At 41.3% G+C, this 15,759-nt stretch overlaps 1 protein-coding gene across 1 annotated transcript in view; it reads right to left on the bottom strand.

Moving 5' to 3' along the window:
- Window positions 1-1,778: 1,778 nt before the first annotated feature.
- The window catches only part of LOC104545257 (transmembrane protein 132C-like), a gene marked incomplete at its 3' end in the record, with an annotated part of 125,505 nt that continues 111,524 nt past the window's right edge, over window positions 1,779-15,759 (bottom strand). Inside the window, exon 5 of the mRNA XM_010190345.1 lies at window positions 1,779-1,922. Within this exon, the coding sequence (XP_010188647.1) occupies window positions 1,779-1,922 (144 nt within the window). The remainder of the gene's footprint in view (window positions 1,923-15,759) is intronic.

The raw sequence follows: 15,759 nt of genomic DNA, 5'->3' as shown, positions 1-15,759 counted from the left end.
AGGAGATAAATAATTTCTGTAGAAAATAAGAGAAGAGCATAGTAGGGTCCCAAGCGCTAATCAAAGGACACAGTGTCTCAAGAAAACAGCTTTCCAAACAAATTGTTGGAGGACTGCAATAGTCCAGGCTGCACTGCAATTACTGCAAGAGCACTCTCTGGGTTTGTAAGGTTTGGAATTGCATTTCTTCTTGATCCATATGTTCCAGAGCTACAAAACCCAGCAGTAATTCTTGCAGAGGGATTTTTATTCGGGAAACCACTGTGCTGCTGTTTTATATGCATCATCTGGTGAAGTACAACAAACACCCATCGGTTGTTGGTTATTTTTTTCCCCTTCCATGAGTCTTCCTCTGAATGAAAGAACTTAAAACCAGACAGTTTCAGTGTTACAAAGAAGAAATGCCCATGGGGCTGGAATTCTTTGGTGACATTCTGTAAGCTGTTTAAGCAAGATGGCTCATCAGGATGATCACAGCGGTCCTCTCCTGAATTGATTTTTTTTAATTTGTGAATGCTACCTTGTATTTTGTCTTACTCAGGAATGTGGTTTCCGATAAGGTTACAATCTGGATGAACCCTACACTAAATTTAAGCTATGACTTTGATTTGTGGTCAGGTGGCAACTGTAGGAAAAAGGTTAACAGGAATTCTTTGAGATTAAAAACTCTGTAAAGCATCTGACATATGGGAGCACTTCAAGCTCCAGCAAACTGGAGAGATGTGTTTGGCTCTGAAGCTTCCTGTAAAGGCTTTCTATAACAGCTTCATTAGTTCAAAGGATGACTATTTTTCCCACCTACTTGGTTACTGGTATAAATGCTTCCACATAAATTCCACAGCAGTGCAGCAAACTGTTGGATCCTGCAAGTTCACAGGAGTTTTATTACTTTCCATAAACCTACAAACTGAACAGACTGTAACACCAACCACTGCAGCACTACTATTTGTATACTACACATCCAAGAGAGCTGACAGCATGTTAAAGACACCTAAAGAGCATCATCACAAGGCCCACTGTGCTATATGCTGTAATATCACACAATAAAACCCCTATTCTAAAGAACTTATGGTAAAATCACCCTTGCTCAAAGACCACGCACCAAGGACGTCCTTTGTGGAGAGTGCAAGGGGATCCATGCAGAGCGCTGTCTTTGTACTGACGCCCTGCCCAACTGCGAATTTCCTTCACGCCTTTAACTACACATTCACAGCAGAAATAGCTGCGTTGCCTTAAGACAGAACTTCCCCACTGGTGTTACTGTGCAACATTAAGCTGCTAGTGCTAAATTGATGGACCAGTCATGTGAATGCTTTCTAGCCTCTTCCGTGCAGAATCAAGTTGTTAATTCAAAACAGCTCTCAGCAGAATGTGAAGTCGAGCAGGATGACTTTGCGTTGCAGTTGCCGGGGAGCGCTCATCCAATCCTTTCCACTGATGCAGCTGTGGAGGTGATAATCACAGCTGGAAAGGTGATAAGAACCATCTGGAGAGGCAGCACTAACAGCAGAGCTGTTTTTGCAGTGAAGGAATTCCGTGCGCAGAGGACTTGAGGTGACACTACCAAGACATTTTAAAATTAGGACACTAAGAAAAATTAAACACTGAATTTCTACTGAAACTCAGTGTGGGGGCTGTACTGTTGTACCTAACTCTTAAGAACCCCTCTCCTCATGCTTTTAAAACAGGAGTACAATTAATTTTCAGGAGGCTGTTCCAAGGCTGTTATCCTTTTGTGTATAAAAGAGCAATGAAATTTCAGAATCCAATACACTTACCTTAATGACATCTTCATCAGTGGATTTGCACTCAACAGACTCAGAGATGTCTGTCACAGCGCTGCTCTCCTCAATGGAGACCACTTTGATGGGCACTGCCACTGTTTTTCCCGTGAGGATGGCGGTGTTCAGAATTTCCGTGTCCTGCAGACGAAACAAAGCGCAGCACCGTTCAGAGACCACCCCAAGGCAGCATCAGCTCTTCAACTGGACTTACACTCAAGAAAGATGCATTAGTTCTCAGTGACTAATGACCCAATCTAATCTAATCTCCAAATAGGTGCCACTTGGAAAAACGAAGTAAAACCCCAATTACATTGCAGTATTTCCCTTTCAAACACATGAGTGCAGAGTTTTACTAAACTGGATTTGACTGGCAATGTTTGGGACAGGGCACAAGAGCCTTGACAGTAAAAAATTTGCTCTTTGAATCTAAGCCCACTGCAAAGATGGGGCCTCTCTGTGAACTCTGTATCTGGAAACGTTTCAAGATTATTTCATTTCCTTTGATATGGCCAATGAAGCAATGTAAGGAATTCAGAAGGACTTAGTGAGGCTGTTAACTGCAAGGAAAACAACAAAGACGTCTGAAGTTTGAACTTGGGCCGTGGCTTATAAAAGCCTTTCAATGCACCATCAACTAAGGTAACTCTTCTACCTCCTGCACTGTTTCAGTATCACTGTATTCCAAGATTCCCAGGCAGGAATCACTTCCAAGTTTTCTCCAACTTCCAATCTATAAAGTGAATAAAATCCTAAGCAAAATCCTCAGCACTATGACGACTGCAGCCACTGGTGTGAACAGCAGCAAAATGAGGCACTGATACTGTACTCGATTCAGGTTTAGCGAATTTGAAATCTAGGTTGGATTTTCTTTTCACCTGGCAATTTGTTATTTCTCAGGTTCTCCTACAGCTCTCATATAAAATCTCAGCAAACCACCCAGCACTTTTGAACAGCAGAGCACTGCAGTGAAATGCATGGCTTTTGGAGCTTAACTTCTGTCATCCAAGCTTGAAAATCTGTTCCAAAAGTACTTATTTCCACGTACTGGCATTTTGATAAGTCCAGAAACAGATGCAAAGGAGCAGATTTCAACATCCATGAAAGAGATTCGGTAACAAACTCAACTGCTTTTCTGTCTGCAGATTTCCAATGCAACAAGCGTGGAATAACCCACAGAGGTTCAATCAAAAAGCCGGTTCAACACATTTTCTGCTGTTTATTTGGCTGCTGCAAGTGCTGCATGTCCTTTGAAATTAATCTTTTGCCTTGATCCCTTAAAGCCTTGTTTTTTGTGACTCTGAGTGTTAAACATTGTGAACTAAGGACCCCAGGGCAAAGGAGCAGCAGGAGAGTTGGTGGAAGTGACAGGACATCTTTCCAGGCTATCTCAGCTCTGCTTTGAAATGGTTCTACTCAGACCCAGTTTTTCCTCAGCAACTGATATGTATTACTGATAGAGAAACCTAATTTAAAGGGACAAGTTCAGAGGAAGAGAAATCCCATAAATAGAAATGAGTTTCAGATATAAAACAAACTGTGGCTTGGGGATTTACCTATATTTGCATTTAATGCTAATTTATTTAGTTCAAGACAACTCAGAAAATCATACACACAGAAAACAAAGAAAGAAACAAGCCCTGCACCACTGCCAAGAAGATAAAACCAGAGACCTGATTATGCAGCGGAGTGAAACTTTTGTGCCAGGAGCAGCAGAGTAAATTCATCATCTGGGTTTAACTTGTAACAAACTGCCTGGGAGCTGCTACACCTCCCTCTGGCTCAGCTTCACTCATGCCCGCAGCGTTGAGTAACCAGTGGCCTCAACGTGGAGCCAAATATTAAGAAAAATAGGGGAGAAGATAAGTGGGAAGCCCAGCAGACACGACCACAAGGCACTCTGGCCCGTAAGAGATCCCGTGTGACTGATACCGGCAGTGCCCCAGGTGACGGTGACACTGCCAGCGCTGGAAAGTTGTATAAAGAGGAGTGCACCTGTAAGACCTGAGTATTCCTACTCAGCACCAGCAAGGCCTCGGCCTAAGGACTACATCTGATTTTGAGAACTACATTGCAAGAAAGAACCAAAACTTTAGGTGAAAAGAGAGAAAAAGGAACAAGGATAATAAATCAAAGACTGGAAAATAAGATCTATGAGGAAAGATTGAAAGAATTTGGATTGTTTAGCCTAGAAAAGATTTTGGGGAAAGATGATTACTGTCTCCACACACATAAAAGTCTTCCAAAAATGAGTATGCATAAACAATTTTCTGTGTTGATGGACTGAACCTAAAGTAATGTGCTCAAGCTGCAAGAAGGAAGATTTGTTTAACAGTTAGGCAATCTTAATTATCAAAATAATGATAGAGAACTGATGGAACAGGCTGGCTGGGGCAGAGGAAAATGCACAGCCTAGCCTAAGAGACCTTGGAAGAAGAGGTGATACATCATCCGGAAAGAACATAGGTTCTTGGGGTCAGGTAGAAAAGGAAAGGGGGCAAATGACCTCTCATGGTTCCCTCCACTCCTGTATCTTAGTGGTCTCAATTTTTTCAAAATTGAACAATAATACAATAACCTATATACCTTGTATTTGAAATAACCCTATTCTGCTTCACCCATCTCAAATAATAAGATCCTTCCTCACTGGACAAAAGAAAATGATTAATGTATTTACAATGGAAAAGCCTGACAGGCAAATGTGACTGATACTCCTACTTTCTGCACTATATAGTGCAGAACTGATGTACCCAGTATTAAGTAATAATCTGTCACTTCTGTTTCTCTCTTTCCAATAGGTGTACCTGAATTCTAAGTGGCTTTGATATAAAGCCATTATTACAAAGGTTAAAATACCTTTTCAGATTTCCCAGGACTTTTCTGAAGACAGAGGATTTGGCTACTGGCACAGTACCAGCAATTAGACACCTCAATCTTCTGCCCTTTTCTAATGGTTTCGTTAAGGAAGCAGCGTGCATCTGAATGAATTTATTTTGATTAATTCCTTCAGAAATGCATACACCCCCAAAACTGTGCAAGGCATCGTTTGTCATGATAAAGGGCCACTGAAATTTCACACCCCTTGTCTGTAGCCCCATACGAACTTCAGGAATTTCAAATTCATGATGTGCACACAGGAGATGGAACCACGTTGTAGATATTATCTGATGGCTTCACAGCTGGTACCACTGCAATCAGTAGAGACCCCGCATTAGGAAGCAATTGGTAGCCACTGAGCTACAGCTTTGAGCAGAGATGCAAACTTCCATATTTCATGTCCCCTGACAGCAGTTCTAACTCACTGGTATTACACAAATTCAGAAATACTGAGGTAGAAGCAATTAATACAAAGCCATTTTCAAATCTGCCACTTCCCTCATTCAGTCTGTAAAGTGTCCTATGCTATTCAACTATGATATTTTTCTTTTAAAAAGAACCAAGTCTCGTTTCTACTGTCTTTTTGTTTAGAACTAAAATAGAGAAATGTGTGTCCTATATCCCTGTACATGGAATTGCCTCCTGGCACAACTCCTGCCTCCTCTGTGCTTCCTTTATATTGCTGCAATAAAGCCAAAGGCTTTAATGTAACAGAGAATTGACCCATGGCCTGCACCCGTACACGAGCTCTTAGGAGAAAACTCTTAACAAGGTATGAAAGGATCCATGGTCCAAAACTCCTCGAAAGCTGAACTGAAACTCATACAAATAAAAGGCACTGCTGCCATCTCCTGTGATACCCTTGGTTATCCTCTGATATGCAGAATTAGTAGTTGAATCTTCAAGAGTATGTCAAACAACACTAAGAAAACATTTGTTCTCACATCCGAAGAGGAAATACGATGGCTGGCGGGGATTTTCTTGTTTTATTTTTAAGCACAATATGCTATCCTGTTTGCAACCTAATTTTGGAGTATACAAACAAGATGACTAAGAAACCTTTAGAGAGACTAAGAACTCATTTAAAATGTAGGTGCTTTTCAAAATCACAGTATCTTGGCCATTTCCTCATTCTTTAATTTTTAAAATCCCCCAAGAATTCATCTACTTTCTGTGCAAGCAGCAACTAAAGTTTTAAAATCAGATTTATTTTGTGAAATAAAAGACTGAAAGCATCTGATAGCAGTGTTTGGACTTGTTCCCATTAAATTAAAAAATGGGGAAAGTAGTGCAGAGTAAATTGGAAAAGCAGGAAGAGGATGAGTTATCAGTAAGCATCAATATCCAGGTTGGAAAAAAGATTCTGTAAGTGTACTACGAACTCTAAAAAAGCAAGGGTTGTCATTTCCAAAGTCGAAATGGAGGAATCCACAAATAATTCTCATTGACACAGAAGGAAGAGTTGAGCTCTGAACTTCTTTGGAAGCCTCAAAATGTCTTTGCAGAGCAATGACCCAATCCCAACAACATCTGACTCTGACTTTGCAGGGTTTGTTTTCTCGTATGAAGAACGACCCACAAACTCCCAATTAGGATGGCTCTTCCTGTTACCAGGGCATCCCTTTAATGAATACAGCACACGAAGGAAATCATTACTATTTAAACATATTTAATTAACAAACAGTAGCATTAAGGGATGTTTTTTCTTGCTCTCCTAATGGTTAGAGAAGGAGCCTAGCAGCTAGATATAAGGCTTTAATCACAGGAGATATTCAAAAGCAATCCATTGAATTGTACGCATAAGAAATTAGTTTAAAAATTTATTGATAAATTTAATTTCCAGCTTGCTCTTCTAAACAGAACAGAGTAAATGCTTTTACTCAACGTGGCATTTTCATTACCCACTAACAAAGCATCTACTCCTTCCCAGCCCAGACAATATCTCGTGTACCAGCCGAGCTCAAACCAGCACTACATCTGCTTGCTCAAAACCCCAACCTTTTGCGAAGGACCTGAACCATCAGACTCCACATCGAGGACACAGAATTGTACCTTCACCACGCTTCAGTGACTTGGGAAATGAAGCCCTGAGGTCGTACCTACACAGATAAAGAAAAGCTTCCCTGCTGGCAGATGTATGCAGCAAGCGTAGCACAAAATCTCCATGGCAGGAGCAGCTTCTACTGCTCAGCCGCCTTTCCCAGATGAACGAGGTCAGAGGCTGGGCACCTTTCACACCCCTCTACAGCTGAACATTTCCTAAGTTGTGACTCAGATCCAACTGGCTAGGACAGGGGGACACTCCCATTCACTTCGCTGCATTCTTGATTTGAAAACATACACCAAAACCCAAGATTTAATCAAGAAGTCCACAGGACAGAACTGGTGAGTTCAGTGTAGAACTCCTCTGGTTGTGCTTGTGCCAAGTTACCGCTGTTACAAACCTTGAGATTACATTTGAGTAGATCAGGAAAAGAATTAATTGGTATTTCAAGGAAAAACGGTGAGATCAGAGCCAGGCAAGGAGTTAGATACTGCATTATATCGCACCGAGCCCTGAGGTCAGTGAGACCATTACACAGAATTCGATGCACGTATCACCACTTCACAGGAAGTCCCTGAGCTTTCCTGCTTGGAGTCAATGCTATGACTCAGGGTAGCAAAAACGTTTGTTCCTGCTCTGGTCTTGGCTGCATCTGGGTTAATTTGGATACAGTCCACCAGCAGTAGTGCTGGTCTAAACAGCTCCTTCCACAGCTGCACTCATTGTGCTCCCTCACAGGAAACTCAGCAGATCTGGTATTCAGAAAAACCAGTACTTTTTAGAAAGGAAAAATAACATCCATAGAGCTAACGTATTCCAGCCAGAGCTGAGAAGAGCCGTGTGCTCACATTTGGTCACTTCAAGTTAGGAAACGCCACGGTTGACTCTGCAGGAGGCTCACATTTTATTCCATCCCTGTTTCAGTCAGGGAGCTTCCACCAATATCAGTGGAAGAATTCAGGATACGAGTGCTTGCATTTAGCCGAAGAGCAAACCTTATGTTCAACCAACCTCTCAATTGTAAGAAGGCAAGCATTCAGCCATGACTAATTTAGGAACTAATTCAACATTAAATTGGAGCAGAATGAGGAAGCAAAGTGACAGCTGTTTAATTAAACTCTAAATCCGATTAGATGGTGTTATCAAGAGAAATCCATGGGAGCCCGAGGTCATGAGAATGGTCCTGTTTACAGGCTGAAAATTCTGTAAGTGGAATCTCATCCAATGATATTAATCACAGCTTAGCACTAAGATTTCTCCTTCACACAACCACACTACCTTGTGGGTTACAAACCTGTGCTGTAGACCTGAAGGAGCGGCACAGAAAAGCCAATTATGTCTCCATTTATAAGGAACGTTTCTTGAAAAAGCTTGTGGAAAAGAGGCAGTTGGGCACTGCCTACCTTAAAACCAGAGGTATTTGTCTTATGGAAAAAGGACAGAAGCAAAAAGCCCTTGCATGTTGTTGATGGCACTTGAATTGGTGGAGACAACGCCTGCATAGAAGAGCTCCAGGAGCTGTACTGCACTTCCAACTGCTGTTCAAACCATCGCCCTTGAGGAGCAGTGACACCTCGGCAACAGGTTTACAAGAAAAGAAGGTGGAGATGTCAGGGAGAGAAAGCAAATTCCACACATCCAGTTACAAACACAATAAATAGTCGACTGATGAGCACTAACTTCAGCATCACAAGTTTCCAGGGCATCCTAGCCAGCACAGAGCCGTGCTGCACTGCAGACAAGTGTTAGGCTGATTCGTGAGCCTGGTGACACGACGGTTGTAGATCTGAGTTATTAATGCTACCAAGATTACAGCTGATTAACAAAATAACATTGTTAGGCAGCTGACTCTGTTTATCTACATAATCCCATGACTAAAAGTAAATTATACATTGTGCTTTCTGCCAACTGGGTCCTCTGACACACCACGTATATATGAGAAGGGAAAGAAGCTGACATCCTGGTTTTGAATTCCTAGCACACACTTTAGAAGAACAAGAATGCTTCTACAGACCAAACAGTTTGCATCGTGATTAAGGACCTCCCTGAGGCAAATTCAACCCATGGCATGCAGTGGGGATGGGCAAATTTTGTTGGTTGGATTTTGGTTTGCTCTTTTCTGTCACTTGATTCCAATGCTATTGGCCCATCCCATGTAAATCCTGCTCTGTTTCATTCCTCAGTTTATAACATGAGGACTTCGACTTCATGAGTAGTGTCACATTGCAAATTAAATGGGGTAATTCCATTAAACAGTAAAACCAAAGGAGGGAAACCCGCTTACTTAAATAGCACCCCTCACTATTCAAACAAGAATCCAGAGGAAACCCAGGTTACTCGGTGACTCTAAGGTCTAGAGCGCCAAGGAAAACGTAAACTAGTGAAGAAATTACCAGTGCTGAAAAATCAGGCTATTCAAAATCTACATAAGAAGCAGAATTATTCAATAAAGTCGCTATTTCTGCAGTTTCTTTCTGACGAGAACAAAGGATCTCAAAGTTTCCCTTGGATGCTAATTCTTTTCGACATGGGCAACACTGGGAGGTATCTTCTCCTTATTAAATCTTTGTTAAATGGCCAACGATGTACATGGCACAAAAATTAAGGACAATACCTGCCCTGAAGAACAAATACTGCAGAAGACAAACAGAGATGATAAAATATCACCCATGGAAAGACCCAAAGGTGGACACAGTTCTGTCCCCAGCATGCACAGCATTTGTTTGAAGACTTTGATGAACGTGATGTCTGTGAGTCTCCAGGAGCCATAAAGAAGGTAAATTGAGGAAATGTGGAAGCGGGCACTTAAGGAAAGGATTCGGACTCCCATTTTTTGGGAGCTGTTTTGGCCATCATCAGCACACAGGCAAAGCCCATGAGCGCACAGGGCAGGGCTGTGGCCCCTCTCCCATTTCTCCTGGGGCTGGAGCACTGCAAGCAAAGCAGTGGCAGATTCCTGGGGCCAGAAGGAGAGAAAGCAAACGGTGCTCAGCTGGGATGGGAAAGTCTCGGGCCCAGCACAATCCTCCCTGGAGCTTTTGTGAGCCGTGTAATTTATGACAAAGATCTGAGCGTCTTTTCAAAGTGGGAACTCGGTGTTCTGCAAATGCAATGCCTTTTTAATCAATGATCTTGTCTCTGTTCACAGCCTCCATACTGAGATAAATCTTAATTACTGCCCACCTACATTAGCAGCAGACCATTCCGTTTTCTTCACTGCTTGTGCAGTTTTCAAATACCCTGCAAGTGGGATTTTTTGAGTCCTGATAAATTACATTCTGCAGGCAGAAAAGGGGAATGTAGAATATATTAACAGATAGGGATGCGGAAAAATAGCTTTGGATTCTCGGATGACTAATCCCCACTTTCTTTGCAGTGAACCTACCCTGTTAGCATTGGAACGTGCAAAAGGGAACACAGCCAACGAGTACTTTGATTTAGCAGATGCAGGCCGTATTGCTAAATGTAAGTCTAGCATCAGTCGAAAGTGAGCATCTCTTTTTAAAAGGAAAAAGAGACTGGAGCAACACAGCAAAATTAACCATGCCTTTAATTGCTTTGTTCCGTTTACAGGGAGTGACGTAAAATGATGGAAAAATGTTATAAAGCCATTACTCAGATCTGCACATTGGTATGAAGGCCACATTGACTTAAGGTCAAGTACAGAGGTCTGGGCTCTATCCAGATGATGATGACAAGGGGCTCTCACTTCTTATTGCTTGGAATTTTGAATAAAAAAGTAAAATCTTATCAGCATAAACTGTTCCCACATGCAAAGTCTGTAAGCAGCATTCTGGCTAGCGGGAAAACCCGCAGCAGACACAGCCTGGTTTATAATAAGAATGAGCCCTCTAAAAAGGACGGTGAAAACCCATTTTGCTTCAAGCCGCAGGCTAATGAGCTTCAGAGCTCATGGAAACAGCAACTAAAGTAGCAGACAAGGTAGCTTCCTGTCACCTGTTAAAGAGGGATAACCTGTCTGTGTCCCTTCGTTTCCAATGTGTTTGAAACTAGGTGGAATGAAGAAACCTTATTAGCCAGTAGGCCCAGAAAGGTGCAACACCTCTGAAGGTCCTGCCACTTCTTCCACTTGTGAACAACTGAGAATCACATTCACATTTCTTTTAACAAATCTCTCAGAAGTAAATATTTAATTTTATTGTATTTGTTATACTAACTTTATCACATGCGGTTCACAATGCCAATTCAAAACTGTAAGAGTTTGCCACAGGCACTGAGAGTTACCAAGAAATCTTATTTTCCCTCCTTTGTGGAATCAGAATCCAAGCACTTTCATTAACATCTCTACCAGTAAAGTTCCACTGCCTGAATATCAATGCTATTTGTATTTATTATTGCTATGAAAGTAACCCCATTTTGGCTCCACATGATAGCTGGATGTCAAAATGCTGGGCAGTGACTATGATAAGAGACTGTTTCTACACCAAGGAGGAGAAAAGAGCATCCAGATCAACTGATGCTCAGCACATCTCGGTGAATAACTGATTCTTGTTTTCTGAACAGATCTAGAAATGAGAAAAATCATTCCCACACCATCTGACACTGTTTGTTTTTGGTTTTCTTGCTGAATAAAATACTTCAAAAATATTGAAGTGTTCTAGTTTTCTTGGAGACCTTGCATCCTTGGAGGAGCTCAGAAGACCCAGATACCTAAACTGTGAGGGATCAAACTGCCCAATTACCAAGTATTCTGGAGAGCCATTTCCTCCATGTGAGGGATCAAACTGCCTGTACACCAAGTATTTTGGAGAGCCATTTCCTCCATGTGAGGGATCAAACTGCCTGTACACCAAGTATTTTGGAGAGCCATTTCCTCCATGTGAAGGATCAAACTGCCCTATTACCAAGTATTTTGGAGAGCCATTCCCTCCAGCAGCAAGGACCAGCATCCCTTCTGCAAGGAGATGTCAGCCAGATTCCCCCAGACTGCAGAGCTGTGAGTACAGCCCCCGAAACTCCTTCTTTCCACCTGTCAGGAGAACTGGTGCACTGCTGGAACCAGGCAGAGTACCACGCTTTGCTCACACACGGCAATTACTACACTTGCATTCAACTCTTTTTATTAATGAGTCGAGTCCTGAAGAAATAACTTCAAACCTTCCCTGCCACCCCAAATGACTCCAACGAGATGATCTCATTAGACAATCTAACCCCCTAGGTGATGGAAAATGCAAATTAATAAGGACATGAAATAGAATCAACTGAACGTTTTCATGCTTGATTGTGTCTTCTTTTGCCATCTTAAAAGCTGTAAATGTGCATAGTTTGTCTTTTTAAAGTGTCTATCACCATCAATGTATATCAAGAGTGACTGAGCCTCTGGCTGGGGGCCCCTCTGCTTCGTAGGAGCCGTGGCACCAAATCCAATGAGGCGCAGCACACTGAAAAAACAACTATTACGCTAGAGCTGTCTCTATTCTCTGTTGACTACAACAGATATGTCAGGATCCAGAGGCCAATCTGTCTTTTCAAAGAGAGATGGTATTTCCTGCTGGGTGGAGGAAGAGTCTGCAACTGGAAAAGACTTCAAAGGAAATTATTCTGGAACCACTTAAAACGTAGAATAAGTTTTAAGGACAACTGCAGGAGGAGATGGAAAGCAGAAGTCCGCATTTCATCTTTTTATAACAACGTAAAATATAGAATAAAGACATAAATGTGACTGGAGAAAATGAGAAGCAGAAGCCCATGTTTTATTTCCTTATACTTAGACATAAATGAAACAAAAATATATTATTTTTTAAAAGATGCATATGTGTAATGCAGGAAAATACCTTCTCCTCTGTGAAATTTCATTCCTTATGTATTCACTCCTCAGTATTTTGCCAAACTGACTTAGAAATGAAAGCACTTACATAGGAAACACATTATCTAGAGACAAAAAACCATAGTTATGGGTTGAAATGCGAGTGATTACCTGAGATACTCCAACTCCAGCATCATTATTTGTTATTTTGAGTATAGAAAGTGCAAACAGATGAAAAGCTGTGAAGTGACAGGTTAAAAGCCCTTATTCTGAGACCAATAATAGCGCTGAAGGTTCTCAAGTGTGTTGTTTCAGAGCATTGCTACTTATGTATATAAGAATACTTACAGGTACTTATGAACACACTTACACGTGATGAATACAAGCAATAAACTGTCCTAAGTTCTTGTGAAAATTTGTGTTTTTATACATCTATGCAGTGCATAAATTACACATATTTCATCTATAGCAGACACATGACAACATCTACAATATGTACTCGTACATACAATTTTCTGTCTTACAGGCACTCTTAGAAGGGTAGCTTGGAAAAGAGAGTGGAGAGAAACATCGTAAGAGAGAGCATTGGATCAGTGACTGTGGTTACTTACAGCGTTCCCAGGGAAGGATCAATACTTGTTACAGATACCAAAAGCTCTGCCAAAAAAACGGCCTCAGAAACTGCGCTTTCTATCCTTTCTAATCACAAAGCCAGCTTTTCATTTCCTCAAACGTCTAAGGAATAATTGTCTGAGAGAGCCTTCAGCTATGATGAACACCTCTCATGTTTTCTCCGTTGCTGAATGGTCCTATTAAGTTTATCACAGATGGGAGTGGGACGTTGGTACAGCCTGAATGGGAGAGAAAGGCAATAGCCACCTGGTGATCTTATAATGGAATAGTTCATGGGTGCTTAGCCATGGATGGAGCTATATAATATCTTCTTGCTGAAATAATTGCATAGCTTACAGTTCTCTTTTGTTGCAAAAAGACTAATACGTGAAATTTGTCGGTTTAAGGGTATTTTCTGGGCTCGAGATCTGTCAGTCATTTACTTTCCTTTTTCACGAGTCTGAGGAAATTATTTGGAAATGGACCCCCAGTTAAATTGGGTTTGCTCCACCATTAAGCAGAACCGGCCCAGCTCTGGTGATGTCTCCAGTCTGTGATGACCACAGGAATATAGCTGGTAATAAAAAGGCAATTTTCATTAGCAATTTGAAATTCTTCCCATGTTCATTTCAAATAAACCTGCGGCCTTGTTATATAGTTGGCTATATATCTATAATAATATTGCTGTAATAGCTGTAATCAATAGACCGATGTGGTTTGGAAACACACAAGCTTATTAGGACACATGCATGGATGCACACATAATTACATACTTCAGGTATATCTGTGAGTAATCTATACACACACAAATACATACACAACTGTAATGGAAACAAGATTACGAGGCATTCATTGTTAATAGAATTCACATACTTGATTAAAGGCAGATACAGGAACTGCTTTTCATTTTATATATAACACATTTCTATCCCAGGTATTTCTTACCATAAATATTTTGCAAACATGGTTTTTTAAAACCTGACCTCCCTGAAATCAACAGTGATTTTGCGAGTGGCTTTAATAAAGCCAAAGTCTATTCTGTCAAATGTTATGGAGTAAACACTAAAGAACCACGGATTGACTTAAACTGATTGCGTTAATTGGCTCTTGTGCTAATAAGACATGACAGATACGAGGGCTTTTCCACCACTTAGTGATCATCTGGATCACAGTGATACTTCTGTTGTTGTGAGTTTATCCTTTAACACGGTGCAGATGTTCATTGTGGTTGATACCAAACCGGCTCCATCTCTGTAGAGACACAGCAGATAACAGCAACACAAAGTCATGCTGGGCAGCACGGCTGGAAATCTGCATAGAACCACAGAATCCCAGGTTGGAATGGACCACAGGGATCATGCAGTCCAACCTCTCAAGGTAAAAGTATTGTTCAAATGAGCGGAGACAGCAGAAATCTTAATGCTGGTTCTCAATGATGGGAGTCAAGAACAGCTTCAGTGAGGGCCTGATGTTTACAAATACTTATCTATACTTTTCATTTGCTTCAGTTTGTAGTGCTGTATTGTTCAGCGGTAGCAGGAAAAGCTGTCAAGGAAGTACAGTTTGATAAATTAAACTATACACTGAAGACATCCACATAGTTACAGACAAAAAAATGATGGCATCTCTGGGGACGTGCTTCACAACAGATTCAATTCACAATGTGCAGCTCTGGGAAAAGATTGAAGTGCCTGAGAAAAGACTGCCATTCAAATGCTCTTAGGTATCGTGCCTGGCCTCCAGCTGCTCTTCCATAAGGGCATGGGCCCTGTGTCACGCCTGGTAGGTCCTGGATGGATCCTCAGACTCTACAGCATCTTTAATGGTATTACACACCTATATGTAGGCACCTGGATCACCTCCTTCTCTCTTCTCCTTGAATTAACTCGTGCAAGTCACGTTTCCAATCTTCTCTTTCCCCCATTTGTTTACAGTAGAAGTAGAAACTCCACTGCAGTCCATGAAAATACGGTGCCTACTATAACCCCCTCCTGGAAATTCAGGAGGAGCCCAAGGTTCTACTGAATATGAACCAAGATTTATACGGTACTGCAAGCCACCTTGGTGATGAATAAACTTCAGTTTGGAAACCTGAGGTACAATTTTACCTAGCCTGAACGTTTCAAGTGCAGCACAGCACTGACCACAGCACGGGGTGGCAGGCACTCTGTGGGCTGAAGCAATCTTAAACGCTTTATGGACTTCAAGAATTAAGTCCCAAGGACGATTTCTTGGTTTAAGTAACTGGGGTACAGCGTGATACATGGATGATTTTTATGGCCACTGTGGAGGGTTGTGAACTTGTTTTATTTGGGGAGATTAATATGTCATGGATTATTAATGAGTTACTTTCTACTTCTAATAGGCAGTATTCATCTTTTACAAGTTCCTTAAGGTCCTCAGTTTTTGGCCATGGAGTACACATAAACACTTGGCTCAAGTTTGGGGATGTCAGAACTCTGTTTAAACCACAGTGGAAGTGAAGCACGCATCTTCCGCTACATAATTTCCATTGAATTTAGTCTATTTTGAAATCAGCAGGAGAAAATTTCTACTTGCTTTTTTCTTATTTTGACTGTGCAGTTTTAATTTTTGATAAGCAAAATCAGTGACAAAGACACAATAGAGACTCTTAGGAAATTGCTAAGGAAAGTTAGTTAAAAAAATGCAGCAAATAG

Source organism: Mesitornis unicolor, unplaced genomic scaffold (assembly GCF_000695765.1).
Source record: "Mesitornis unicolor isolate BGI_N332 unplaced genomic scaffold, ASM69576v1 scaffold968, whole genome shotgun sequence".
Lineage (NCBI taxonomy): Eukaryota > Metazoa > Chordata > Aves > Mesitornithiformes > Mesitornithidae > Mesitornis > Mesitornis unicolor.
Note: the sequence above shows the minus strand (reverse complement) of the source record. Positions and strands in the feature narration are given on the sequence as shown.